Source organism: Tripterygium wilfordii, chromosome 4, assembly GCF_013401445.1.
Source record: "Tripterygium wilfordii isolate XIE 37 chromosome 4, ASM1340144v1, whole genome shotgun sequence".
In the NCBI taxonomy this organism is placed as follows: domain Eukaryota; kingdom Viridiplantae; phylum Streptophyta; class Magnoliopsida; order Celastrales; family Celastraceae; genus Tripterygium; species Tripterygium wilfordii.
In genome coordinates, this window is record NC_052235.1 from 6,499,232 (window position 1) to 6,520,405 (window position 21,174).

At 37.5% G+C, this 21,174-nt stretch overlaps 4 protein-coding genes and 1 long non-coding RNA gene across 10 annotated transcripts; 2 read left to right on the top strand and 3 right to left on the bottom strand.

Moving 5' to 3' along the window:
- Window positions 1-671: 671 nt before the first annotated feature.
- LOC119996099 lies at window positions 672-6,133 on the bottom strand. 4 transcript variants are annotated; one of them, XR_005467799.1, is made up of 5 exons: window positions 5,992-6,133; window positions 5,750-5,889; window positions 1,783-2,500; window positions 1,381-1,462; window positions 672-1,129 (listed from the first exon to the last, which is right to left on the bottom strand). It is a non-coding gene; the product is annotated as an uncharacterized LOC119996099 (long non-coding RNA). The 4 variants fall into 4 exon arrangements; XR_005467798.1 differs by having other exon boundaries at window positions 1,381-1,475; XR_005467797.1 differs by having other exon boundaries at window positions 1,766-2,500.
- LOC119996098 (beta-galactosidase 16-like) lies at window positions 832-6,338 on the top strand. The gene is made up of 17 exons (XM_038842617.1): window positions 832-927; window positions 1,023-1,135; window positions 1,416-1,482; window positions 1,601-1,693; window positions 1,768-1,911; window positions 2,001-2,095; window positions 2,353-2,458; window positions 2,666-2,750; window positions 2,824-2,942; window positions 3,046-3,210; window positions 3,448-3,629; window positions 3,722-3,813; window positions 4,436-4,545; window positions 4,926-5,018; window positions 5,366-5,473; window positions 5,757-5,902; window positions 5,981-6,338. Exons 1-17 carry the CDS (start codon window positions 832-834, stop codon window positions 6,090-6,092), a joined length of 1,926 nt encoding a protein of 641 aa, XP_038698545.1. The 3' UTR covers window positions 6,093-6,338.
- Window positions 6,339-7,341: 1,003 nt separating this feature from the next.
- LOC119996097 (SWI/SNF complex subunit SWI3C-like) lies at window positions 7,342-14,118 on the top strand. 2 transcript variants are annotated; one of them, XM_038842616.1, is made up of 9 exons: window positions 7,342-7,519; window positions 7,617-8,159; window positions 9,041-9,576; window positions 10,042-10,393; window positions 10,488-10,561; window positions 11,425-11,564; window positions 11,925-11,998; window positions 12,091-12,275; window positions 13,268-14,118. In XM_038842616.1, exons 1-9 carry the CDS (start codon window positions 7,513-7,515, stop codon window positions 13,733-13,735), a joined length of 2,379 nt encoding a protein of 792 aa, XP_038698544.1. In that variant the 5' UTR covers window positions 7,342-7,512; the 3' UTR covers window positions 13,736-14,118. The 2 variants fall into 2 exon arrangements, with proteins under 2 accessions (XP_038698544.1, XP_038698543.1); XM_038842615.1 differs by having other exon boundaries at window positions 7,343-7,531; window positions 13,268-14,100.
- Window positions 14,119-14,520: 402 nt separating this feature from the next.
- LOC119996379 (pentatricopeptide repeat-containing protein At1g77405) lies at window positions 14,521-17,264 on the bottom strand. 2 transcript variants are annotated; one of them, XM_038842976.1, is made up of 3 exons: window positions 15,662-17,264; window positions 14,940-15,045; window positions 14,521-14,813 (listed from the first exon to the last, which is right to left on the bottom strand). In XM_038842976.1, the coding sequence occupies exon 1, from the start codon at window positions 17,068-17,070 to the stop codon at window positions 15,760-15,762; it is 1,311 nt and encodes a 436-aa protein (XP_038698904.1). In that variant the 5' UTR covers window positions 17,071-17,264; the 3' UTR covers window positions 14,521-14,813; window positions 14,940-15,045; window positions 15,662-15,759. The 2 variants fall into 2 exon arrangements, with proteins under 2 accessions (XP_038698904.1, XP_038698903.1); XM_038842975.1 differs by having other exon boundaries at window positions 14,524-15,045.
- A 1,593-nt stretch (window positions 17,265-18,857) lies between these two features.
- On the bottom strand, window positions 18,858-19,707 carry LOC119997506. The gene has a single exon (XM_038844579.1). The coding sequence runs from the start codon at window positions 19,641-19,643 to the stop codon at window positions 19,083-19,085; it is 561 nt and encodes a 186-aa protein (XP_038700507.1). The 5' UTR covers window positions 19,644-19,707; the 3' UTR covers window positions 18,858-19,082.
- Between the last annotated feature and the right edge of the window lie 1,467 nt (window positions 19,708-21,174).

Sequence of the window (21,174 nt, forward strand, 5' to 3'; positions counted from 1 at the left end):
ATTCATTCATCACTACTTCATCTCTACATATACATACATACATACATATATATATATATATGAAACTTTTTTTTTTCTTCATCTCTATATATACAAAATCACACACAAACCCATGATCCAATTAATAGAACTATATGCATACATATATATATATATATATATATATATACTTGTTACATGATTGAAATTCTAAATATTTAGATCATACAAATATACAAGTGTGCTTTTTTTAGAACTAGACTCATTTACAAGATTTTCTTTCATTGGAAAAGCCCTTTTTGTTTTTGTTTATTTTTTGAATGTATTTATTTGATTCTTGTTTTTTTTTTTTTTTGGTTTTTAATCTCTGAATTAACGAGTTGTTTGTAAACAACTCATAAAATAAAAAATCACAGCAGAAATAAATTCAAAACATTATTTTATAAGTTCTTTATTCTTAATTTATTTATTGGGAAAATTAAGGTTGGTCATGAAAATCAGGTTTGGTTTGGTTCATGTCTTGTTCCAACAGTTTTTGTCTTTTTTATCAACAAAGTAGCCATTTTTCTCTCACTTTTTAACTGAACAAAAGAGTATTTTCTAACAAACCTTATGGATGCATGTACATACGCTGTCATCTTTTATAAAGTTTTTACTTCTTTTAAAAAAATACCATTAAAAAATTAGAATCGAACCTTGGACACACACATATGTCTAACATAGCCGATTGTCAACCGAACAACTTCTTGTCTTCCCATGAAGTTATCCAGTTCATGAATTACAAGGCAAAGGCCAAAAAAAAAAAGCCGCTTTTATCGTATGCATAAAAATAACATATATTAACTTCTGCAGATGTGGCCATCTTTAATAGCTAAAGCGAAGGAAGGAGGAATAGACGTGATACAGACCTATGTATTTTGGAACCTTCATGAGCCCATTCAGGGGCAGGTGATGCTCAAACCTCTCCTCTTTTCTCACACATACAGACACAGTGTGCTTCAAAAATATAGAGTAATGCTTGTTCTCTCTGCTGCATGTTACAGTATGACTTCAGTGGAGGGAAGGATTTGGTAGGATTCATAAAGGAAATTCAAGCACAAGGCCTTTATGTGTGCCTTAGAATTGGACCTTTCATTGAGAGCGAATGGACCTACGGGTGAAACCAAACGCATTATCTCACTCAACAATGTTACAAATCCCAATGTTTTTGTACCAGCTATCCCAAATACTGAGATGGACGCACATGATTTCATATGTGGGGGCCACGATTTCACATGAATTATGTGCGTTCATCTCAGCATTTAGGGATAACTGGAACAAAAAACGATGGGATCCTTAGCATTTTCGTATCTCACTGGCATTCCATGTACATATTACATAGTACTTTTTTCATATACATACCAATGGAGCTTGATGAATGTGTTACTCTGGTCCAGTGGTCTCCCTTTTTGGCTGCATGACGTCCCTGGAATCATCTTTCGATCTGATAATGAACCCTTCAAAGTAAATAAGATTTCAATGTATATGTATATATATATATATATATATATATCAGAATTCTATCAATTTGCCAACAATATAATGTTGAAACATCAATCTGTTCATATCTGGTTTATGGCAGTATCACATGCAGAGGTTTGTAACACACATAGTCAACTTCATGAAATCTCAGAAATTATTTGCTTCACAAGGAGGGCCTATCATACTATCACAGGTTTAAGTCCATTATGCAGCTCTGCCTGATTAAATATGATATTCATGATCTAAAATTAAATTTCACACTTACAGATTGAGAATGAGTACCAAAATGTAGAAGCCGCTTTTCACGAGAAGGGCCCACCTTACATTCGCTGGGCTGCAGCCATGGCCGTAGGGCTTCAAACTGGTGTGCCCTGGGTGATGTGCAAGCAAGACGATGCTCCTGACCCTGTGGTTAGTTTCCTTTCTCAAGAAAAATAGATTTCACAAGCATCATATGCTCAAGCTATGACTATTAACTAACCAAACATTGTAACCGACAGATCAATGCATGCAATGGACTTCGATGTGGAGAAACATTTGCAGGACCGAACTCACCAAATAAGCCAGCAATTTGGACAGAGAACTGGGTTAGCCAGTATGTTCCAATGAAACACATTCACATATCAACATTTATATTGATTCCTATATAATGTTTTCCCAGATATACCACGTTCGGAACATCATCAAGCAGTAACATTCTCACCACATGCTACAGACTAAGTCAAAATTTTCACACATCACATATATAAGCAGAATTATATAGTTACTCTGTGTTATCTTTTACAGACAGCAGTCAATAGTGTAATTGAAAAAAATGTTATGCCTAATCAGTGCCTTCATTTTTCACTAAAGGTATCAAGTATATGGTGGAGACCCAACCTTGAGATCAGCTGAAGACATTGCATTTCATGTTGCGTTGTTCATTGCGAAAAAAGGAAGCTATGTCAATTACTATATGGTATGAGAACATATTTGTGGCTACTTAAACCAGCTTCACGCCCTGCACCCAAAAGAATTCAATTTCACAAGACCTCATGCAGCATTTACAATAATAGCAACAACAATCACTGTTATGCACCATGAACTCATCATGCCAGTTTGTTTTAACATTTCAATCCCATGTACAAAACACTTATCCTTCTGAATAACACTGTTCTCTTTGCAGTATCACGGAGGAACTAATTTTGGAAGAACAGCCTCTGCATTTGTAACAACAAGTTACTATGATCAAGCCCCTCTTGATGAGTATGGTAAGTTATTTTTCTGTCTTATTAGAATAATTGTTTAACTTTGGGGACTAACGTTGTTTAGTCTATGTGTCAGGTTTAATTAGACAACCAAAATGGGGTCACCTTAAGGAACTACATGCTGCAATAAAGTCATGTTCGAAGCCTTTAATTACTGGAGCATATAATAATTACTCCATTGGGCAAGAACAAGAGGTAAGAACCATAATAAGTAATACTTTAGCATTTCTATCCCAACGGTAAACATGCCAAGTGATGCAAGAAAAATGTTACTGACATCATATCTTGTATTGCTCAGGCTCATGTCTATAAAGTTAATTCAAGAGAATGCACTGCTTTTCTAGTAAACAAGGATGAGATACTAGATAGGACTGCATCTTTTCAGAATTCGACATTCAATCTGCCTAGAAAGTCAATAAGCATCCTACCAGACTGCAAAGCTATAGTTTTCAACACTGCAAAGGTCAGACTAGAACACATGCTTAATTTCTCCTCTAAAATCAGTATTCTATCAGCTGATTTTCGTTATATGCAACACATAATATCATAGTAATATAGTATTTTCAATTGTCTCTTCACTTCATTGAGTGACAGCAAGAGTTAAATCAAAAGGTTTATAGGTGCTCTTCCTAGACCAACTCAGCATAAGATGAAATCAGGCACAAAAGTTAACTATATCTTCCCATTGCTTGCGGAGCAGGTGAGCATGGGATACAACAAGAGATCAATGATGACCAGTCAAGCATTTAGCTCAAGCGGAAAATGGGAAGAGTACAAAGAAACTATCCCTACCTTTGAAGACACATTGTTTAGAGCAAACTCACTGCTAGAGCACATGAGTACAACGAAAGATGCATCTGATTACCTTTGGTACACATTCAGGTAAACCACATTAGCAGTAGCAAATAAAATGCCTATGTTTGCAGAACACGTTCAGATACTAACTATATCTTAGCGATGTACAAAAAATGCAGGTTTCAACGGGATTTAGCTGATGCCATGTCTGTGCTTAATGTGAGCTCTCAAGGGCATGTTTTGCATGCATTCATCAATGGAGCATTCATTGGTAATGTTCTACATCCCATCAGCATTTTTGTGAAAGAACTGAAAGGATCACTTTGTGTGATTTTAGTTAAATACTGTCTTTGCTTAGCATGCATGAGATGCGCCAATAGTTTTTGACGTTTCGCTGATATCATGCTTTTGTATCATGCCAGAGTGTCCATAGAATAGTATGATAGTATCATGCCAGAGTATACATAGAGCAGTAGGACATTTTTAGATCATATTTCAAATGCTCCATCTAGAAACTCTACACAAGGTCAAAATTAGACCCCCAAGCGCGAATGTACATATTCCGTCTCATCAAAAACCTAATCAGTCATCAACAAAAGGTACTAATTACTAACTAGAGTGTATCACTCTGTTAGCGTTTTGCCTTGGTCAAGAGAAGTCAAGACATTTCAAGTCCTCCATAAACATATTCCACAAAAATCTAACATAAGCCAAGTTGAAATTAAACTTCATGCAGAAACAATACTTCAAGAATCATGTAATGATGCTTTTCCAAAGAGAGTTCTAAGTGTTACATATTGCTTTTATCGTGTCCGCCAAAATCTACTGATAACGATTGTTATTTCTTTCTATACTGTAAAGTTTCACATACTCAGATACTTGGTTCTCTGCAGGATCTGCTCATGGAAGTCACGACGATCCACGTTTCACCCTGCAGAAAAATGTGCATTTAAATAAAGGGACAAACAATGTTGCCTTACTCAGCGTAACAGTTGGATTACCAGTATTTCCCATCTCATTTCTTAATTCTCGAGTAATTTTGATGCACTGTTGACTAAAAAAAAAGCATTGTTAACTCAATGTTGCTGCATAGTGCATAACTGACTTCTGAATCTATTTTCATTTTAAAGATAGAAACATAAATAAGTATAAAACCTATCAAGTCATGAGTGTAATTTAACAGTCAAAAATCAAATTAGTTTCTTTTTCTTTTAAGGTACTTGGCTTCTTCTTTTCTTTTCTTTTTGGAATGGAAAATTTCTCATTTAAGCACTGAGGTGGTGCAAACACAAACTTCAGAGAGGCTAAGCTCATCTTAAAAACATCATTACAACTTTTTCATTCATATGATATAAATAATTCTGTGTTATTTACAATACATAGGATTCAGGAGCATATCTTGAGCGTAGAGTTGCTGGATTACGTAAAGTGAAGGTTCAAAACCATGACTTCACCAACTATTCATGGGGATACCAGGTACTCACCACCTATCTACCAAATATTAATTTCTAACCACAATGGCATAAAGCATTACAATGACACAGTTTGTAATATAATCATTCTCTTTATATTTTACTCTAGACACAACTTTCGAATGAAAATTTTCTAGAAATGCATGAATAAATATAAATTCTTCCTCTGGTTGCTTCTAATTTCCCAAAAAAACCAAGGTAAATAGACTTTGCTCTTACTTTCAACACAAGTACAATAATTGATTAAATGTCATCTTTCATCTTTCTTGAATATATCTATAAATCCTGAATTTTATAGTAACAAGGAGTTTTTGCAATCTTATACTAATTCATTTGAGAAATGTGAGGAAGGTTGGGTTGTTGGGAGAAAAGTTACAAATTTACACAGATCAAGGATCAGACAAGGTCAAATGGAGTCCGTACCAAAGCTCTAGTTATCGACAGCTCACATGGTATAAGGTATGGAAACTAGTTTCTAATGCTTTGTCTAACTTTGGCATGCTTAGCATTAAATGAACAAGAGAAAAGCCTAAATGCAAAACATAAATAATGCAGGTGGTAATTCAAATATTTTAGGACAAGACATAAACACATTGATAAAGCTCTTTTGCATTCAAAATATATAATACGTATACGTTTCCATCCAAACCTACACAGAACCCACATCAGGATAAGTAGATACATAATATCTTTTATGTCAACTCACGGCCAAGTAAACTTTTGAAACATTGGTACCTGGCAGACTATATTTGACATTCCTGTTGGAAATACTCCGGTCGCATTGAACCTTGGTTCCATGGGAAAGGGTGAAGCATGGGTTAATGGCAATAGCATTGGAAGATATTGGGTCTCGTTCCGAACTTCCACAGGAAATCCTGCACAAAAATGGTATGTAGTTTACACTTTACACTGTTAGTTCTTAGTGTTACCTTGTCAAATAGTACTGATAGTGAACTATCATATTAGGTATCACATACCTCGGTCGTTCCTCAAACCAGCAAACAACGTATTAATTCTATTGGAAGAAGAGGAAGGGGAGCCCCTGGGGATTACCATTGACACTGTTTCAATTACATAAGTAGATGGTATAAGATTAACCTTGGCAGAAGCCCAACAGTTCAAGTCTTGCGATTGGAAGTTGAGATTTCGATCTTCTGGCGTGGTTCACCGACTGTTTTGTTGGATTGTTTGGGGGAAGTGATCTGCTGGATTTCATGGAAGACCACCGATGGCTGTGACGACTCCTCACTTTCATTAATGAGGAGAATAAAAAAAAATGTATTGAAAGTTGAAAAAATAAATTATTTTAAGTTTAAAGAGATAAGTGATAGGGCATAGTCGATTTTTAACAGGTGCTTTTAGAATACTGGTTAACACTATCCATACAAATATTACATATTTTTAATTATCCATAAATAATCATTAATTTTGGATATTTTTATTTGTTATATTAATTTATTTTTTAATAAAAATATTATTTTTTATGTCACATCAAAGTTGTGCTGTGTATATAGTGCTGACGATCATGTCATCCCATTTTAATGGTTACCTGATCGTCAATGTGCTTTGTTTAATCTCTAGCCTCAAATTCAATTCAATCCAAACCCCCCTTTCTTATAAAGAAAGTTAAGAATGGATCCTTTCAATTGAAGGATTCAAGTTAAACCTTTCACATTTAACACTTTGTCACTTGTCAATATAAAAGAAAGTTAAGAATGGATCCTTGCAATTGAGGAGTCCAAGTTAAACTTTTCGCATTAACATTCTATCGCTTGTCAATATATTCTAAAAGCGTGAGACAATCTAAATATTTAAAAGTTACTTAAATTAAAGGCACATAATTCCTCGACATGAATTTGTTTTAAGCTCCTTATTTTCTTGTGTATCATTCTTTTCAAATATTTAGTCACAAATTGAAAATTTAATGGTGTAACCAATAATTTTGATGAATCATTTTCTATATATAGAAACACTGATTTTCACGCTCTACAAATGAGTCGAGGCAAGTCGAGTATTGAGATACTTTCAAGTTTCATCCTTGTTCGGCTTAAGCCGCATAAGATTTTGACACGCTTATGAGCATGAGCTACTCGCCGAATCATCGCTTCATTTGTAACCCTAGTTTTCACCAATAATATTAGGGCCGCAATCGTATAAGTAAATCTTTTTCACCCGACCACAAATCTTAATGGATAATGGATTAGGGTTGAGCATCAACCTGACTCAACCCAACCTTTTTACACCCTAATCATGTAATGTAAAAAAGAGGAGGGTTTGTGGAATTAGACAGGGCCACACTCAGCCACAGTGGTGGTGAAATAGACAAACTTTAGCACAAAGCAGCACAAAAACAAACTTCAAAGGCAAAGATACACAGAGAGAGATATAGAGAGAGAGCCAACCATCTTCTTCTCTCTCCTCCTACCTTTGCTTTGATTCTGTCCAACCAATCGAAGACCCCACACACACAAATCTGACTCTCCACACTATCACCAACAATGCCAGGTTCACCTTCAGGTTCCCTCAATTTCTAAAACCCCTTTTACAGTACCATTTATACTTCATTTCATTAGGCTTTTTTATCTAATCTCTCATCTCACAGATGGTCGCGGCAAATGGAAGAGACGGAAGCGGGAGCCCCAAATCGCCCGGAAACCTAAGCACGAAGAGGCCGAAGATGAGGACGACGACGAGTCCCTTGACCGGGAGGACTCCGAGGAGCCGAACCAGAATCTGTTATCCGCTGCTGTCGCGGCCGATCCGGGGTCACAGGAGGTCGAGGTGCTGGCCGAGGGTGGGGTTCGCATTTGTGATTTCCCTGTGGTGGTGCGGCACACGGTGAACCGGCCTCACTCGTCTGTGATGGCTGTTGTTGCTGTGGAGAGGGCGAATTTGGTAGGGGATAGTGTTATCAGGGGGCAGGTGACGATGGAGTTAGAGAATGTTTCTTACGGGCAGCTCCAGGCGGTGTCTCGTGTGCCTGCTGAAAGTGGTGCAGCTGCCACGACGGGTGGGAACGATCAGGATAGGAGTGATGGTGGGAATTTGACTCCACCGTATGTGATCACGCCTCCTCCTATCTTCGAGGGCAGCGGTGTAACTAAGCGGTTTCAGAGTAGGGTTCATGTAGTTCCTATGCATTCAGGTAATGGCTGCACTCTATACTTGAAGTGTATATATATGTTTAATTTTTTCCAAATATGCTATCAGTAGTTACGAATGTGTCTGTATGGTCAGTTTCTACGTGCATACCCACCTCACGATATGATCAATTTATGAAACTCACTTTAGGGAAGCGAGGTCTCATTAATGCATCTATATGATTGATTTATCAGGGAATTGCACTAAAGTTATTTAAGCAATGTTTTAGCATTTTCTTAATTTGGTATTGTACTTTGAACTCTCATTCCCTTCTATGATTTCCAGCCCCAAAATGTGGTTCTCTAAAGTTCATGCCATGAAGATAGTTGTCCTATTGCACACTTATTTCATTTTCAATGCAACATTGCTACACATCCCAACAACATTCATCCCAAAAGCGTCCCAGCAGTGCACCCAATGAATGAGTGCCACACACTACTAGGATGCTTTTGGGATGGATGTTACTGTGATCTGTATCATTGTCCTTTTCAATGTTTCCCTGCTTCCACTGAAAATTATTTTAAGTTGTGGGTGTTGGTATAATTGTCATGGCCTCTACATCAAATGATCTGAGAGAATATAACACACCTTCAAATGATGAATGTTTTGTTCATATAATGGTCCAACCAAAGTGAAGTAATAATATTTGGGGCTCTTTATTTGTTATCTAAAACATTATTTTTTTTAATCTATGTACAAAGAAGAAGATATATATTTGTATTTGAGTGTGTGTGTGTGTCTGTCTGTACTCTGTATAAGCTTTTTAACAGAGTGGATTTACTATGTATGCTATGCGTTTCAAAGCATACATGCAGAAATGTGATTCGGCAATTTATGTCTGTATTCATTGATTAAGCTCTCTTGTTTGGTTGTACCTTTGAGAAGATTGGTTTTCGCCAGCCTCAGTCCATCGGCTTGAGAGACAAGTGGTGCCACTTTTTTTTTCTGGGAAGTCGCCAAACCATACACCAGAGAAGTACATGGAGTGTAGGAACTTCATTGTTGCTAAATATATGGAAAATCCGGAGAAGATGCTTACAATTTCTGATTGCCAGGGTTATGTAGTTGGTGTTGACAATACAAATTTAAGTAGAATTTTTCGATTTCTTGATCACTGGGGAATTATCAATTACTGCGCAGCTGCACCAACTCGTGAGCCTTTGAATGGTGGTTCCTATTTGAGGGAGGATCCAGGGGGTGATATTCACGTGCCATCAGATGCTTTAAAGTCAATTGAGAGTTTGATCAAATTTGACCCTCCAAAATGTAGGCTCAGGGCAACTGATGTTTATTCATCCACGTCTTGTCATGTTGATGATTTCTCTGACTTGGACGACAGAATACGAGAGCACTTTTCAGATAATCATTGCAATTCTTGTTCACAACCTCTTCCCAGCATTTACTATCAATCACATAAGGAGGTAGATGACATACTTTCTCGGTCATGAATTCATTTCTGCTCTCTTTCATATTTTGCGGATGCAGTTTATACTTTCTAGGTGAACAAGTGGGTTGGATGTGCACAAAAGTACTTGATACAATGCCTGCTACCCAAATTTTTATTATCACACCTGAAAATATGAAATTAAACAAAGCAAAGTTTCTATCTTGGCCTATCCTTGATTGCAGACGATTGTAGTTGTGCAAAGGACTGGATTTAAGTCACTCTCCATGTTTCCATCCTTGATGCTAATGAGCCTATTATAATTCAATTCTGATTATTCTGCTGATCATCATATCAATGAAGTTAAAGTACAGCCGGAAAAACCATTCAGACATTTATATTTCATTTTTATGTATCTACATAATTACTGCCTATTTGGTGTGCTTAATGAGGAAGTCTTTGTTGCTCAGTCGATTGCATTACTGATGTCGCATCTTAACAGGCCGACGTATTTCTGTGTTCTGATTGCTTTCATGGGGGGAAATTCGTTATTGGTCACTCGAGCATAGATTTTGTGAGGACGGATTCAACAAAAGATTATGGTGATATAGATGGGGAAAGTTGGAGTGATCAGGAGACACTGCTGCTACTCGAGGCCGTGGAAATTTACAGTGAGAATTGGAATGAGATTGCTGAGCATGTTGGCACCAAGTCAAAATCACAATGCATCCTTCATTTCCTCCGCCTACCTATGGAGGATGGAAAGTTGGAAAACATTGAAGTTCCAAGCACGTCTAAGTCTTCCAATGTGTCAAATAGAGATGATCGTGGAAGCTTGCATTCAAACTCAAATGGTTATCAACGAGTCTTCTTATTTATTGAAGGTTTGCACCTGTAAAGTAATGGTGATGTATTTGTAACTTTTCAATGTTTTTTTCTTTGTTTTAGGATCATACCTTAATGATGGTGACTCTGAAAGAAGGCTGCCTTTTGCAAATTCTGGGAATCCAGTAATGTCCCTGGTAGGTGGCTATTCTGATCTTATAATAGTTATATTCTGTTGCAATATTCTTTTGAGTTATGTAAACATTTAATGTTGGAGCTTAATTTGATAAATTACTTAGTAAATTGTACAGTGAAAATTTTGGTAATTGTCCTAGTCATTCTTTACTCAATTCTATGGATTTGAGTGGGGACACTTTATTGCCTATCCATTACTTTCCATATTTAGCTTTATTTTTTTGAAAGGAAAATAATTTTATTCAAGCACCAAGGGGGTGCAACCCAAAAAAATTACAAGGGAGCAAGATTCATATGCTCAAAGACATTCCCAGTGAAAGACAAACTCCAAAACTTAAGGCATTCAAACCAACTATCTAGCGCAGTTGGCTAGCGCGTAGGTCTCATAGCTTATTTAGCTTTATTAAGCTTCAAAGATGCCCTAGAATGGTCCTGAGTAAATAGTCATGTATGATTGATTTGCTCAAGTAACAAATGCTAATTGACATTGCCATGATATATCCTCACTTCTCACTGAACATCCCAAATCTCAAATCTTCTAGTCAACTGTGTTTTTATCCCGTCAGCCAAAATGTCTTCTGCTTTCTCGTAAAAGTCTTCTCTTTTAACTCTCTCGTTCTTGTGAATCTCCATTTGCTTTCTTCATTATGAAATTGGAATGTTATTTGCAAGGAAAGTAGACCCGACTGGAACCTAAAAAAAAATAAACGAGAGAAGAACAGTATGAGAAAGAACTAATCAATCCAACGAGGGATATGAGGGAATTTACTTTTGTGAAAAATCATGGAATTTGAATCAAGATGCACTTTTAAACTATTGCTCTCTTGGGTTTTATGGATCTAACGAACTGGTGGGGGTTTTCCAGGTTGCCTTTTTGGCCTCTGCTATTGGACCTAGAGTTGCTGCAGCCTGTGCCCATGCATCGTTGGCTGCATTGTCGGAGGATAATAGCACTGCCACTTCTGGGAACATTGTGCAGATGGGAGGATCAGGGCATGATAGTAGGTGGGTCTGTTCTTGCCTTTGCAAATACAAACATAGTCATCTGTCACTGCCTGAAATCTTGTCAAAATATTTTGTTCCATGGCTTTTCTTGTAGAATTTGTTATATTGAAAGGTTACTTTTGTTTTCCCCCCTTCTTGTTGATTTAGTGACTTGGTTACATTATTGGTGGTTTTCTAAAACTTCCATTCATCCATATGGAAGAGTTTTAAATGAGCTTTATGAGCACAGTATGGTTTTGTCCCTGTGGGTGATGATTACTATTTGAACTAGAACTTTTTTTTGAATCCTGATAATAGAATTTCAATTTGTTTGTTTATGACACCCGATCGCATAATTAAATTTCTTTTACACTTGTTAAGGATGAATTTGGAGGGTATTCATGGTAGAGAAGGCAGTTTCCACAGAGATTTGGGAAATTCAATTCAGCAAAAAGGTTGGAGCTAGATTTTTCCTGTTCTAATGATGTTTTTCTTCATTCATTTCTCTTACGTAATTTTTTTAAAAAATATTTGGCCTAAACTTCAGAAGCGAGCTCTGCAGTACATGGTTCTCAGGGCCAAAATGAGGCACAGTTCACTTCTATATCTGCAGAGAAAGTTGAAGCTGCTGCCAAAGCTGGTCTTGCTGCTGCAGCAGTCAAGGCAAAACTCTTTGCAGATCATGAAGAACGAGAAATCCAGAGGCTGTATGCCAATGTTGTTAATCAGCAGGTACTATTATGTTATCCTCTCTTTTAACTTTCATAGAAGTTCCTTTTTCTCCCATCCGGTTCAATATTTCTTAGTTCAGTATGTGGATTTGCATACATCCTGGCAGATATTAGTTTTGTTGGTTGCTAGGTGAAGATAAGAGTTTAATCTCTTGAAAAGGGTTTGTATTTTGACTTTCCTTGGTCCTTGGTTTTCTATCCAAGACAAACAAATTTCTCTATTGTTCTTGGATGCGACTATTCTTTAATCAACTCTGGCAACATCATACATCAGAAGAAAAAACCACCTTTTAGATTTCTGTTTTGCTCGTGGTGTGTCCACATTGTTTAGGGTTAAGCAGTCTATTCACAAAGACATATCCTTCATATCCGTCCCCGTCAACACCCTGTTGGGTTTGGGATCCAATGTGACTGGTCAATTTGTTTCATTCTATTTGCGTGATTGCATTGAACATCAAACCTATATGAAATTGCAATTGTCTGAAAGAAATCTCTTTTTAGTGCTGCATCTCTTTGCTGCATGTGGAAGTTTTGTTAGTTCAATCCAGCCCACATTCAGCAAGCTCGTGTGTGAAAGTTCCCCGTGGAAACTCCATAATGAGATATTTGACTCTAATCTCACTCTTCTTGTGGTGCTATGAAGATTTTTATTTGGTGATTTCATATTCTTGTTTATTGAACTGTGGTATTTGAGATTATTTCAATAGAATGGCTGTTATTTTTGTGGGACTCTAGACTCTGAGATTGTTGAAAATTGTTTTAGTGGAGAAATACAAATGGGCAGATGTAAAGGCAAATTAAAAAATACTCGGGAATTAGGCAATATGTTCAATTGTCAGACTATTTACTTGAATTCTTAACAAAACACTCCGGAATAAGCTGTGTTTATTATCTTCGGCTGGCTCCTACTTAAAATAAATTGTTTACTTTCTGTCAACAAAACTGCCCTACTTTTGCCTGAAATTTGCCATAAAAACTTCCCTATGGATGCAGTTAAAGAGATTGGAGCTGAAGTTGAAGCAATTTGCTGAAGTGGAAACCCTGTTAGTAAGAGAATTGGAACTAGTGGAGAAGACAAGACTAAGGTTTTCTGGTGAACGGGCCCACATTTTAGCAACTCGTTTTGGAGGTGCTGCGGCCAATTCACAAATAAATATGCCAGGTGTCGCTCCTTCCATTGTTAACAACAATATTGGCAGCCATAGGCCACAAGTTGCGTCAGCATCTTTCTCGCAGCCAAGCATTTCAGGCTATGGGAACAACCAATTAGTCCGTCCACAAATGCCATTTATGCCATCCCCGTCGATGTTTCCGCTAGGGCCGAGGCTTCCTATAACATCCGCACAGACATCCTCATCAACTCCTTCAAATGTTATGTTCAGTTCCCAAGGAAATCCTCAGCCTTCCATCAATCATCCATCTCTGAGGTCTGTATCAGGGACTAGCTCTGCTCTTGGCTGACATGGGTAACCGGCGTCATTATAAAAAACAAAAAGGTAATCAGCGTAAGTTTGGAATCCTTCTTGCTTGTAAGCATTCCATGCTGCGAAGAAAAGGAAGAATGAATATGATGGATGAGCAATGAAGTATCTTGCTCTGAATTTCGAATGGAAGGAAGAATGGACGTGATGGATTAGCAGCAAAGGCTTGTTCGTTTCAAATTTTTTTCATCGCCACTATGGACCAGCTTATAATCTTGTTAGCTTGAATAACATAGAATATACACAATTGAGATAATTGTTGAATTATGTTTGGTACTAGACAGTGCAATGAATTAGAAAATCATTTTCAAAATGAGTTAGAAATCTTATAATGGCTTTGTAGTATGAAATATGTTCTTTGCAGATTCATTTCTGGCACTTTGCAGATGAATTGTTTTCCTTAAGAAGTTTTGAAGTATGAACCGTGCTCCGTGCTTTCATTCCAGCCAACTCTGCCACCCTTGGTTGGTTGGCCAGTATGTTTAATTAGATGATGAAGAAAGAAACAACTGGGCATGATAAGACTTCCATGACTCGCATGGTAGCACGTGGAATATCGATTGATTATGAACGTAGATATAGAGCTCCTAAACATAACATGCTAGTTGGATGGGATAAGAAATTGGGAGACGAAGCATTTTTCTTTATAAAATGACAATGATGTGATCAACAGGAATAATTCTGATACGACAGCATCAGCCAATGCTTAATTAAGGTTGCTTTCATGGTGTCCAAATAAAACGTTGGCATTGACTTCTAATTATAAAACAAAGTTAGCGTATAACTAATGACAACCTTTTTAATATGATTGAATGTTGTTATGTTTTACAGTAAAGAAATTATAATCAGATAAGAAACATATTGTATCATACATGATCACATTATCACCCACCATCCAATTCACTAACTTAACCTTCTACACACCTGGGGGTGGTTTGGGGATGGGGATTTTCCTTCAAGGGTGGGATGGCGTATAGGTTTATTTCTCACCCATCATCCTCTTCGTTTATTTCTCCACAGATCCAGTGGTGTAATTCTCAACAATGCGTTACAAATGCCTAGAGAGAAGATAATTCTAAATCAAACAGCACGAATACAGATTTGACCATCCGTAACAAAAGCATTGTTCCCCAGTTTCTACTTAGCCTTGCAGTGCACATAAAGTGAGAGATTGGAAACAATACCTGCTACAATCCATCCAGAGTAGCTTTGAATGCCACACAGCATCTCCTAATTTTATGCTCCAAATCATATATTCCTCGGTCGAACTGAAGCGCCCAGAGCACAGACCTGATAAAAGGAACATAATATACTGTGAATTTCATAGAACGGTATGATTTTACGAAACAATGTACATTCATCAAGATCAATGCTTTCTTGGATTTTCATTTGTTGAATAGGTGACTCTCTCACTGCCTCAAGACTCGAGTGCAAGTGTGACAAGCCCCAACTGTTGATTGAGGCAACAGACATCACCATATCACCAGTAGCAGTTGTGACTTCTAGAAATTACTAATAAAACTCTTACATTCAAAAAACAAAGAAGAAATTACTAATTAACATCTACTAAGAAGCATGATATGGGTCTCAACTCTCAAGGATAAATGGTGAGGAAAGGTAACAGAATAGATAAACAGACAAAAATTACATAAGCTATATAGAGAAAAGGTGAAAATTTACATACAAAAGCACGTTTTAAATAATTTCCTTTCATCTAGATGCAACTGGTTGATTGCCAATTGGGAGAGCAAAGATTCTTTCCTTTTACTTGCTTCCTAACATACCTTTAACTGCTAATCCAACAACATTATCTAAGGTAAAAGATGCACAGAATGTAGAATCACCCCTATAAACAATATTCACATTTAAGAAAACGAAAGGGTAGAGTCAAAGTTGAGGTTATTACCTACTAAAGCCATAATATCCACCCGTTTCTTGTCATCCGAAGTTCATTCGAGCGATGAGCATTGCCAGTTCTAGCCAATCTATTGAATTGAGCTTATTCTACAAAACCTTCTTGCGGGACATTATAGGCTTGAGCTTCATCACTTGTCTACACCTCTTATCTATTCCATCTTTAACTCTTTTATTCAATTCATTATCCAGTAAATTGGCCTCCCCTGCTGAGTTGAGTGCATCACAAACTAACTTGTATGTATACTCTCTGGGAACTGAGCCCCCATCAACCAACTCGATAAGAAAATCTCGAGCCTCCAGCACCCTTCCTGCTTCGCATAGAGCATGTATAATGGGGGTATAAGAACTTGAAGTGGGCATTCCGTGATTCATTTTTTGCATGCTTCGCATCATCTCAACAGCCTTATCAGTCTCATTAACAGCACTATAATAACGAATAAAAGAATTATATGTAACCCGATTAGGTAGGCAACCCCTCTTATTCATATCTTCAAAGAGTTCCAGTGCCCTCTCAATTCGATATGTTTTGCAACAACCATCAATCAAGCAATTATAAGCTACCACATCAGGAACCAAACCCTTGAACAACATTATCCGAAACAAATGATTTGCTTCCCACAACCTCCTCCTAATGGCCTTTCTGCATCCAGTCTGCATTCCATACTTACAGTAAGAAGAAATCAAAATTGTATAAGTGTATGTATCCGGAGGGCACCTAAACCCCGGCAATTCCATTTGTTCCAACAAAAACCTTGCCTTCTTGAAATTCCCAACTCTACAAAGCGCATAAATAACAGTGTTATAAGCATACACATCCTGTTTACAGCGAAACCGCTTCATCCCATAAAACACATCCAATGCTTCATTGACCAAGCCCTCCTCTCCTAGGACTTTTATCAAACAGGTAACAGATGAAGTACTAACAAGCTTTTCCCCGTCTCTTCTCGACATTTCTTTGAGAAACACCCACAACCCTTTCAATCTACTTCCTCTAGCCAACACACAAGCCATCTCTCTACAAGTTATCTCGTCATGGGCAAACCCGAAATAGGTCTCCACCCAGTTGAAAAACTCCATTGCCTTGTCTAATCCCAACTTGACCCTTTGCGGATCCCTGTAAGCAGCAGGGCCAAGAACAAGCACATTTTTTCGAAACTTATGGGATTCCACATTGAGGTGTCGCTGCTTCAAAGGCGCACGGTGACGAAAACCCATTTGGCGGCCAATCGAACGCGGTGATTGGAAGAAGAAATTGGGTATGGATCTTAATATATCGGAGACTAAATCGAGGGTCCATGGTTGATTGGTTGAGGCAGCGAGTTGGGCATCAAATGAACGGTTCTGGATCATAACTGCCATTACTTGGTTCACAAGGAGAGTGTGTCTTCTCGATGCCATCTTTTACTTCTTCGAATAACAAAAGCCTGTAGCTTTCATTTTATCTTTGCATGTCGAACTTGCAGCATAATCTCTCTCGCCAATAGCAATAAAGATGAATGAAAATATAAATTATCAATTTGAGTCGAACAAATTCAGAGGTTCGAAAAATCAAGTATCATAACTTCTCTACTGGGAGGCAAAGTACGATGAAGATGTCGACTGTCGAGGAGGACAAATCACAAAACCCACCATTATAACCGTTGGTGACTGGTACGTTTGGGCCGAGTATGGGAATTTGGGCTTGTAAGCCCATGATGTGCCTGTTTTACGGGCTTGACCTTTTGCAAACTGAATGTATTATGGGCCGTAGACTACCCTGTTCTATTAGATGTCCATTCATCCAATAAGACAATGTAGTTGACTAGTTTCAACTTGTAAGCCCATGATTCAACATTTCAATTTTGGGACATTTTATTTACACACCAATAAAATGTTGAGTTTACACCAATTTTATAATTTTTTATTTACGTCTATATCTTTTTATGAAATATCTAATATGCCCTTAAATGAAAATAAATCAACACAACCATCCTGATTTTTTTCTCAATAATCAACATGTCCATCCCGATTTTGTCATCAATAAATAACACGATCATCCCGATTTTTTTAACAAAAAACTACATGACTATTTTTTAAAACAAAAAACGGACATGGTTTGTTGATTACACCAATTACCCAATCCAATCCTTTTACATTAATTGTTATGACATTTTGTTTATATTATTTTTCATTTCGTCCTATAATAGACACTTCTTGAAATTCCAAGCTTGGTTAGGGTCATAGTGGCGGCTTAGAATATGTGACTGAAGGTAGGTGGAGGGTTGGGTGTTATACTGGAATGTGGCTTTGAGGAGTAGTTTGGTGATTGCTTAGCAAGAAGGGTTGGATTTGGTTTGGTGTTTTTTTTTGGGTTTGCTGGCCAAGTCTTGGTATGTTGGTGTTTTCTGCTCTCCTTTCAGTGTAAGACTGGAAAATGTTAGAAATTGTAAACCAAGGGTATTTTGGGATATTAAATAATAATTTGGTGTAAACTTATAAAGTTAAATTTGTGGTGTAAACTCAACACTTTATTAGTGTGTAAATAAAATTTCCCTTCAATTTTAGTTTTGGAGGAGGGAAGTTAAAGGAACACAGTTGAATATATATCAAAGATTATCATATAAGGACTTAAAGTAAAAACTTAAAATGCGTACCACTTTTTAAGGGTGTAAGTAAAATAAGCGAGTGAAATGACAAGCGTGCCATATTATTTTAGATCTCACATGTTCCAAATCAATAGTGAAAACATATATCCACATTTTAAGTGTGCATGAGAAAATTTATATTTATATGATCCTTATGATAGAGAGCTTGGCCAACTAAAAGTTAGACTTAATCCCTACCCTCTCAAATTTTTGTAATGATAAATTTTTAGTCCCACCTTTTAATTCTCGTGGTGGTTATCAAAATCATTCAGACACGAATTTGTGATTCGAAAATGTTAAGTAACCCAATATTTGTTATCCCAGTTATCTCAATAGAATTTGTGATTTGAAAATGTTAAGGATCCCAATATTTGTTATCCAAGTTATCTCAAATATTGAGATAACGCACATGATCTATGTGAAATTGAGAATCCCACGTGATCCATATAAAAGTCGTGTGCATTCATCTTAATAATTTAGGCAGTTCAAATTCTAACATTTTAATAATCAATCCCGGGGAAATTATGCCCTTGATTAGTGGATGTTGACTACAAAACAAAGTAAACACAACTCCTTTTCAAAATCATAATTTAAGCCTTTGAATTCATAACATGTGATTATGAGTTCCCTCCTTTTCCAAAACACCATTAAAGGGTGCAACTATACACAAACTTGGCATCATGTCCAAGCCAAGACAAGTGCCCCTAGTGGCAGCCCACATGGCATGTCCAAATTTGTGTAAAGCCAAACAAACCTTAACACCTATAATGCAATATGGTTTTTTCTTCAAAAGAGTCCGAACCCGGCCCACTCCGTATCACTCACGGGTCGGGGAGAAGACTGATAAGGCGAGTACGACGACGTCGAGTCACGGAATGGCGAAAACGTTTTGCGACTCGACACGGACCACCGGGACAGCGTCTCAAGCTCCGAATTGCAGTCGGGTTCATAAGCGGGGTCGGGTTTCCGGACCCTCCTCTTGTTCTCTTTTCGCCTTAATAAAGGAGAAGGAAAACAACCGGGCGAAACGGCATCGGGCCGGAGGGGCACAGGCTGTTCAAAACGCCAGTGGTTAGACCGGGTACGCGGGGTGGATAGGAAGGAACGGGTCCGGAGCTCCGGCTGAGGGAGAAAGGAAAATACAGCTGGTGGAGGCTTCAGCTTTCTGGGTGTAGTTGGTAATGAATGATGGTTCTCATCAAGAAATGGTGAGGCAGGTGGCGATAGAGGTGGCGGTTGTGGTTTGTGGTGGTCGTGTTGGATCTTGGGGACACCGGGTCGGATCTCCCACTTAAATGGAACTGCTCCGGGTTTCTTGCATGAGTAATCTTCATCATCTACTCCCATATTAACTGAAAAATAACTAACACCTTCAGATTCAGAGAGGTAGCTCTCTCAGTGTACTCTGCGAGCTCTTCTTTATATGGAAGAGAGGGAGATTAGTGCCGAGATTAAAGGCATGAAGTGGGGTAGGTGGGACCATATAGAATGTTGGTGTATATGTAAAAGCCGAAGAAAATTCAATCATTTCAACAGAAAAAATTGAAGATTCAAACATGTAAGTGGACGAGTCATCCATAATTTAGAGAAAATTGGCTTCAAGAATTGTAGATAACATGTCCATGTGCTTGTTGACTTAGGAGTCCGGTGCTCGAGATTGAGAGTTCAAAGAAATCAGTTGGGATTTTCTTTTGAAGAATCCCAATTCTGTAGGGTTGTCTCACTTTTAACTTTCCTATTCACATAGGTTTTTTGGTCAAATCTTATTTGTCGTTAGCGTGGTGAAGACTGTTCTGACGATCTGAACTTTACACCCACTCAACTATCCAAAAGACATGTTGGATTGGGTGATTAATCGGTTAAAAAAATATTGAAAGCTTGTATTATTCCAAGCAACCAAGTCATGAAGTCCACGAATCATGGCAGCTGACATCACTGTTGATGTTGTGTTGATTGAATGCTGCATATACTAAATGGACTAAGAACTGTAACAGTATTAACGGTAATAAGTGAAATTTTGAATCATGGTCATTTTTTTCATAATTTAAAATCTCAGCATGAATCATGATCCGGCCTGCTTTCCTAAGCCATGGTTTGTCTTTCTTTTCTTTTTCTTTTTTTATCAGTAAACCATGGTTTGTCTGTTTTGGGGGTCATGATGTAAAGGCCTGTCATGCAAGCACATCAATTAGGTTTGTCTTGTCTTCTTTTTAGCAATGTGATCTGCAAGCTCCACTGAGAGTTATCTAGTCTGACTTGGTCCATTTGAGAGTGTGTCTGTGAGTGGGGTTTTGATATCCTGTTGCAAGGTGAGGCAACCAGGCAAGTTTTGAAATTATGATGGATTGAGCTGTAGTGATAAAAAGTATTTGATGTGTCATTAAAAATAAGTGAGCGTAAAATATTGAATATGTTTCATTCATATCAATTCATCTTTGATAAATTATTTTCGTGAAAATATAAATGAAACAATAAAATTGATTGAGAACAAAATTGAAAAAAAAAAAAAAAAACTCATGCTTTGACGTCAAAATACAATCAATCGCATTGTATCAGGAGTGGAAACAACTCTCTGCAACCTCAACTTCAGTTTTGAACTCACTAATCACCGTAGTGCGGTATCACGCACTGTTTAGCCAAATATTTTTGTCTGAACGCGACGATGTGTTCAAACCAAAAACGGTGTGTTTGATAAGTACAAACACACCAAACAAACCCTATGAGTACATATTGATGAGGCTACCATTGTGTCATGTCAGTTGCCATCCCAACTTTAGAATAACACAAATTGATATTATGCAAGAAACAAGTAATCAAAGAGAACAAGGCAATCCTTGTGCACCAAAAGTTTTTTCAGATCAAACATAGAATTCGTCCT

Coding starts and splice junctions, on each gene's coding strand:
- LOC119996098 (XM_038842617.1), top strand. CDS start 832: ATGTGGCCATCTTTAATAGCTAAAGCGAAGGAAGGAGGAATAGACGTG. Junction 3,630..3,721: donor TACCTTTGGTACACATTCAG/GTAAACCACATT, acceptor CAAAAAATGCAG/GTTTCAACGGGATTTAGCTG. Junction 5,474..5,756: donor GACAGCTCACATGGTATAAG/GTATGGAAACTA, acceptor GGTACCTGGCAG/ACTATATTTGACATTCCTGT.
- LOC119996097 (XM_038842615.1), top strand. Junction 9,577..10,041: donor ACTATCAATCACATAAGGAG/GTAGATGACATA, acceptor GCATCTTAACAG/GCCGACGTATTTCTGTGTTC. Junction 11,999..12,090: donor AAATTCAATTCAGCAAAAAG/GTTGGAGCTAGA, acceptor CCTAAACTTCAG/AAGCGAGCTCTGCAGTACAT.
- LOC119996379 (XM_038842976.1), bottom strand. CDS start 17,070: ATGGCATCGAGAAGACACACTCTCCTTGTGAACCAAGTAATGGCAGTT.
- LOC119997506 (XM_038844579.1), bottom strand. CDS start 19,643: ATGGGAGTAGATGATGAAGATTACTCATGCAAGAAACCCGGAGCAGTT.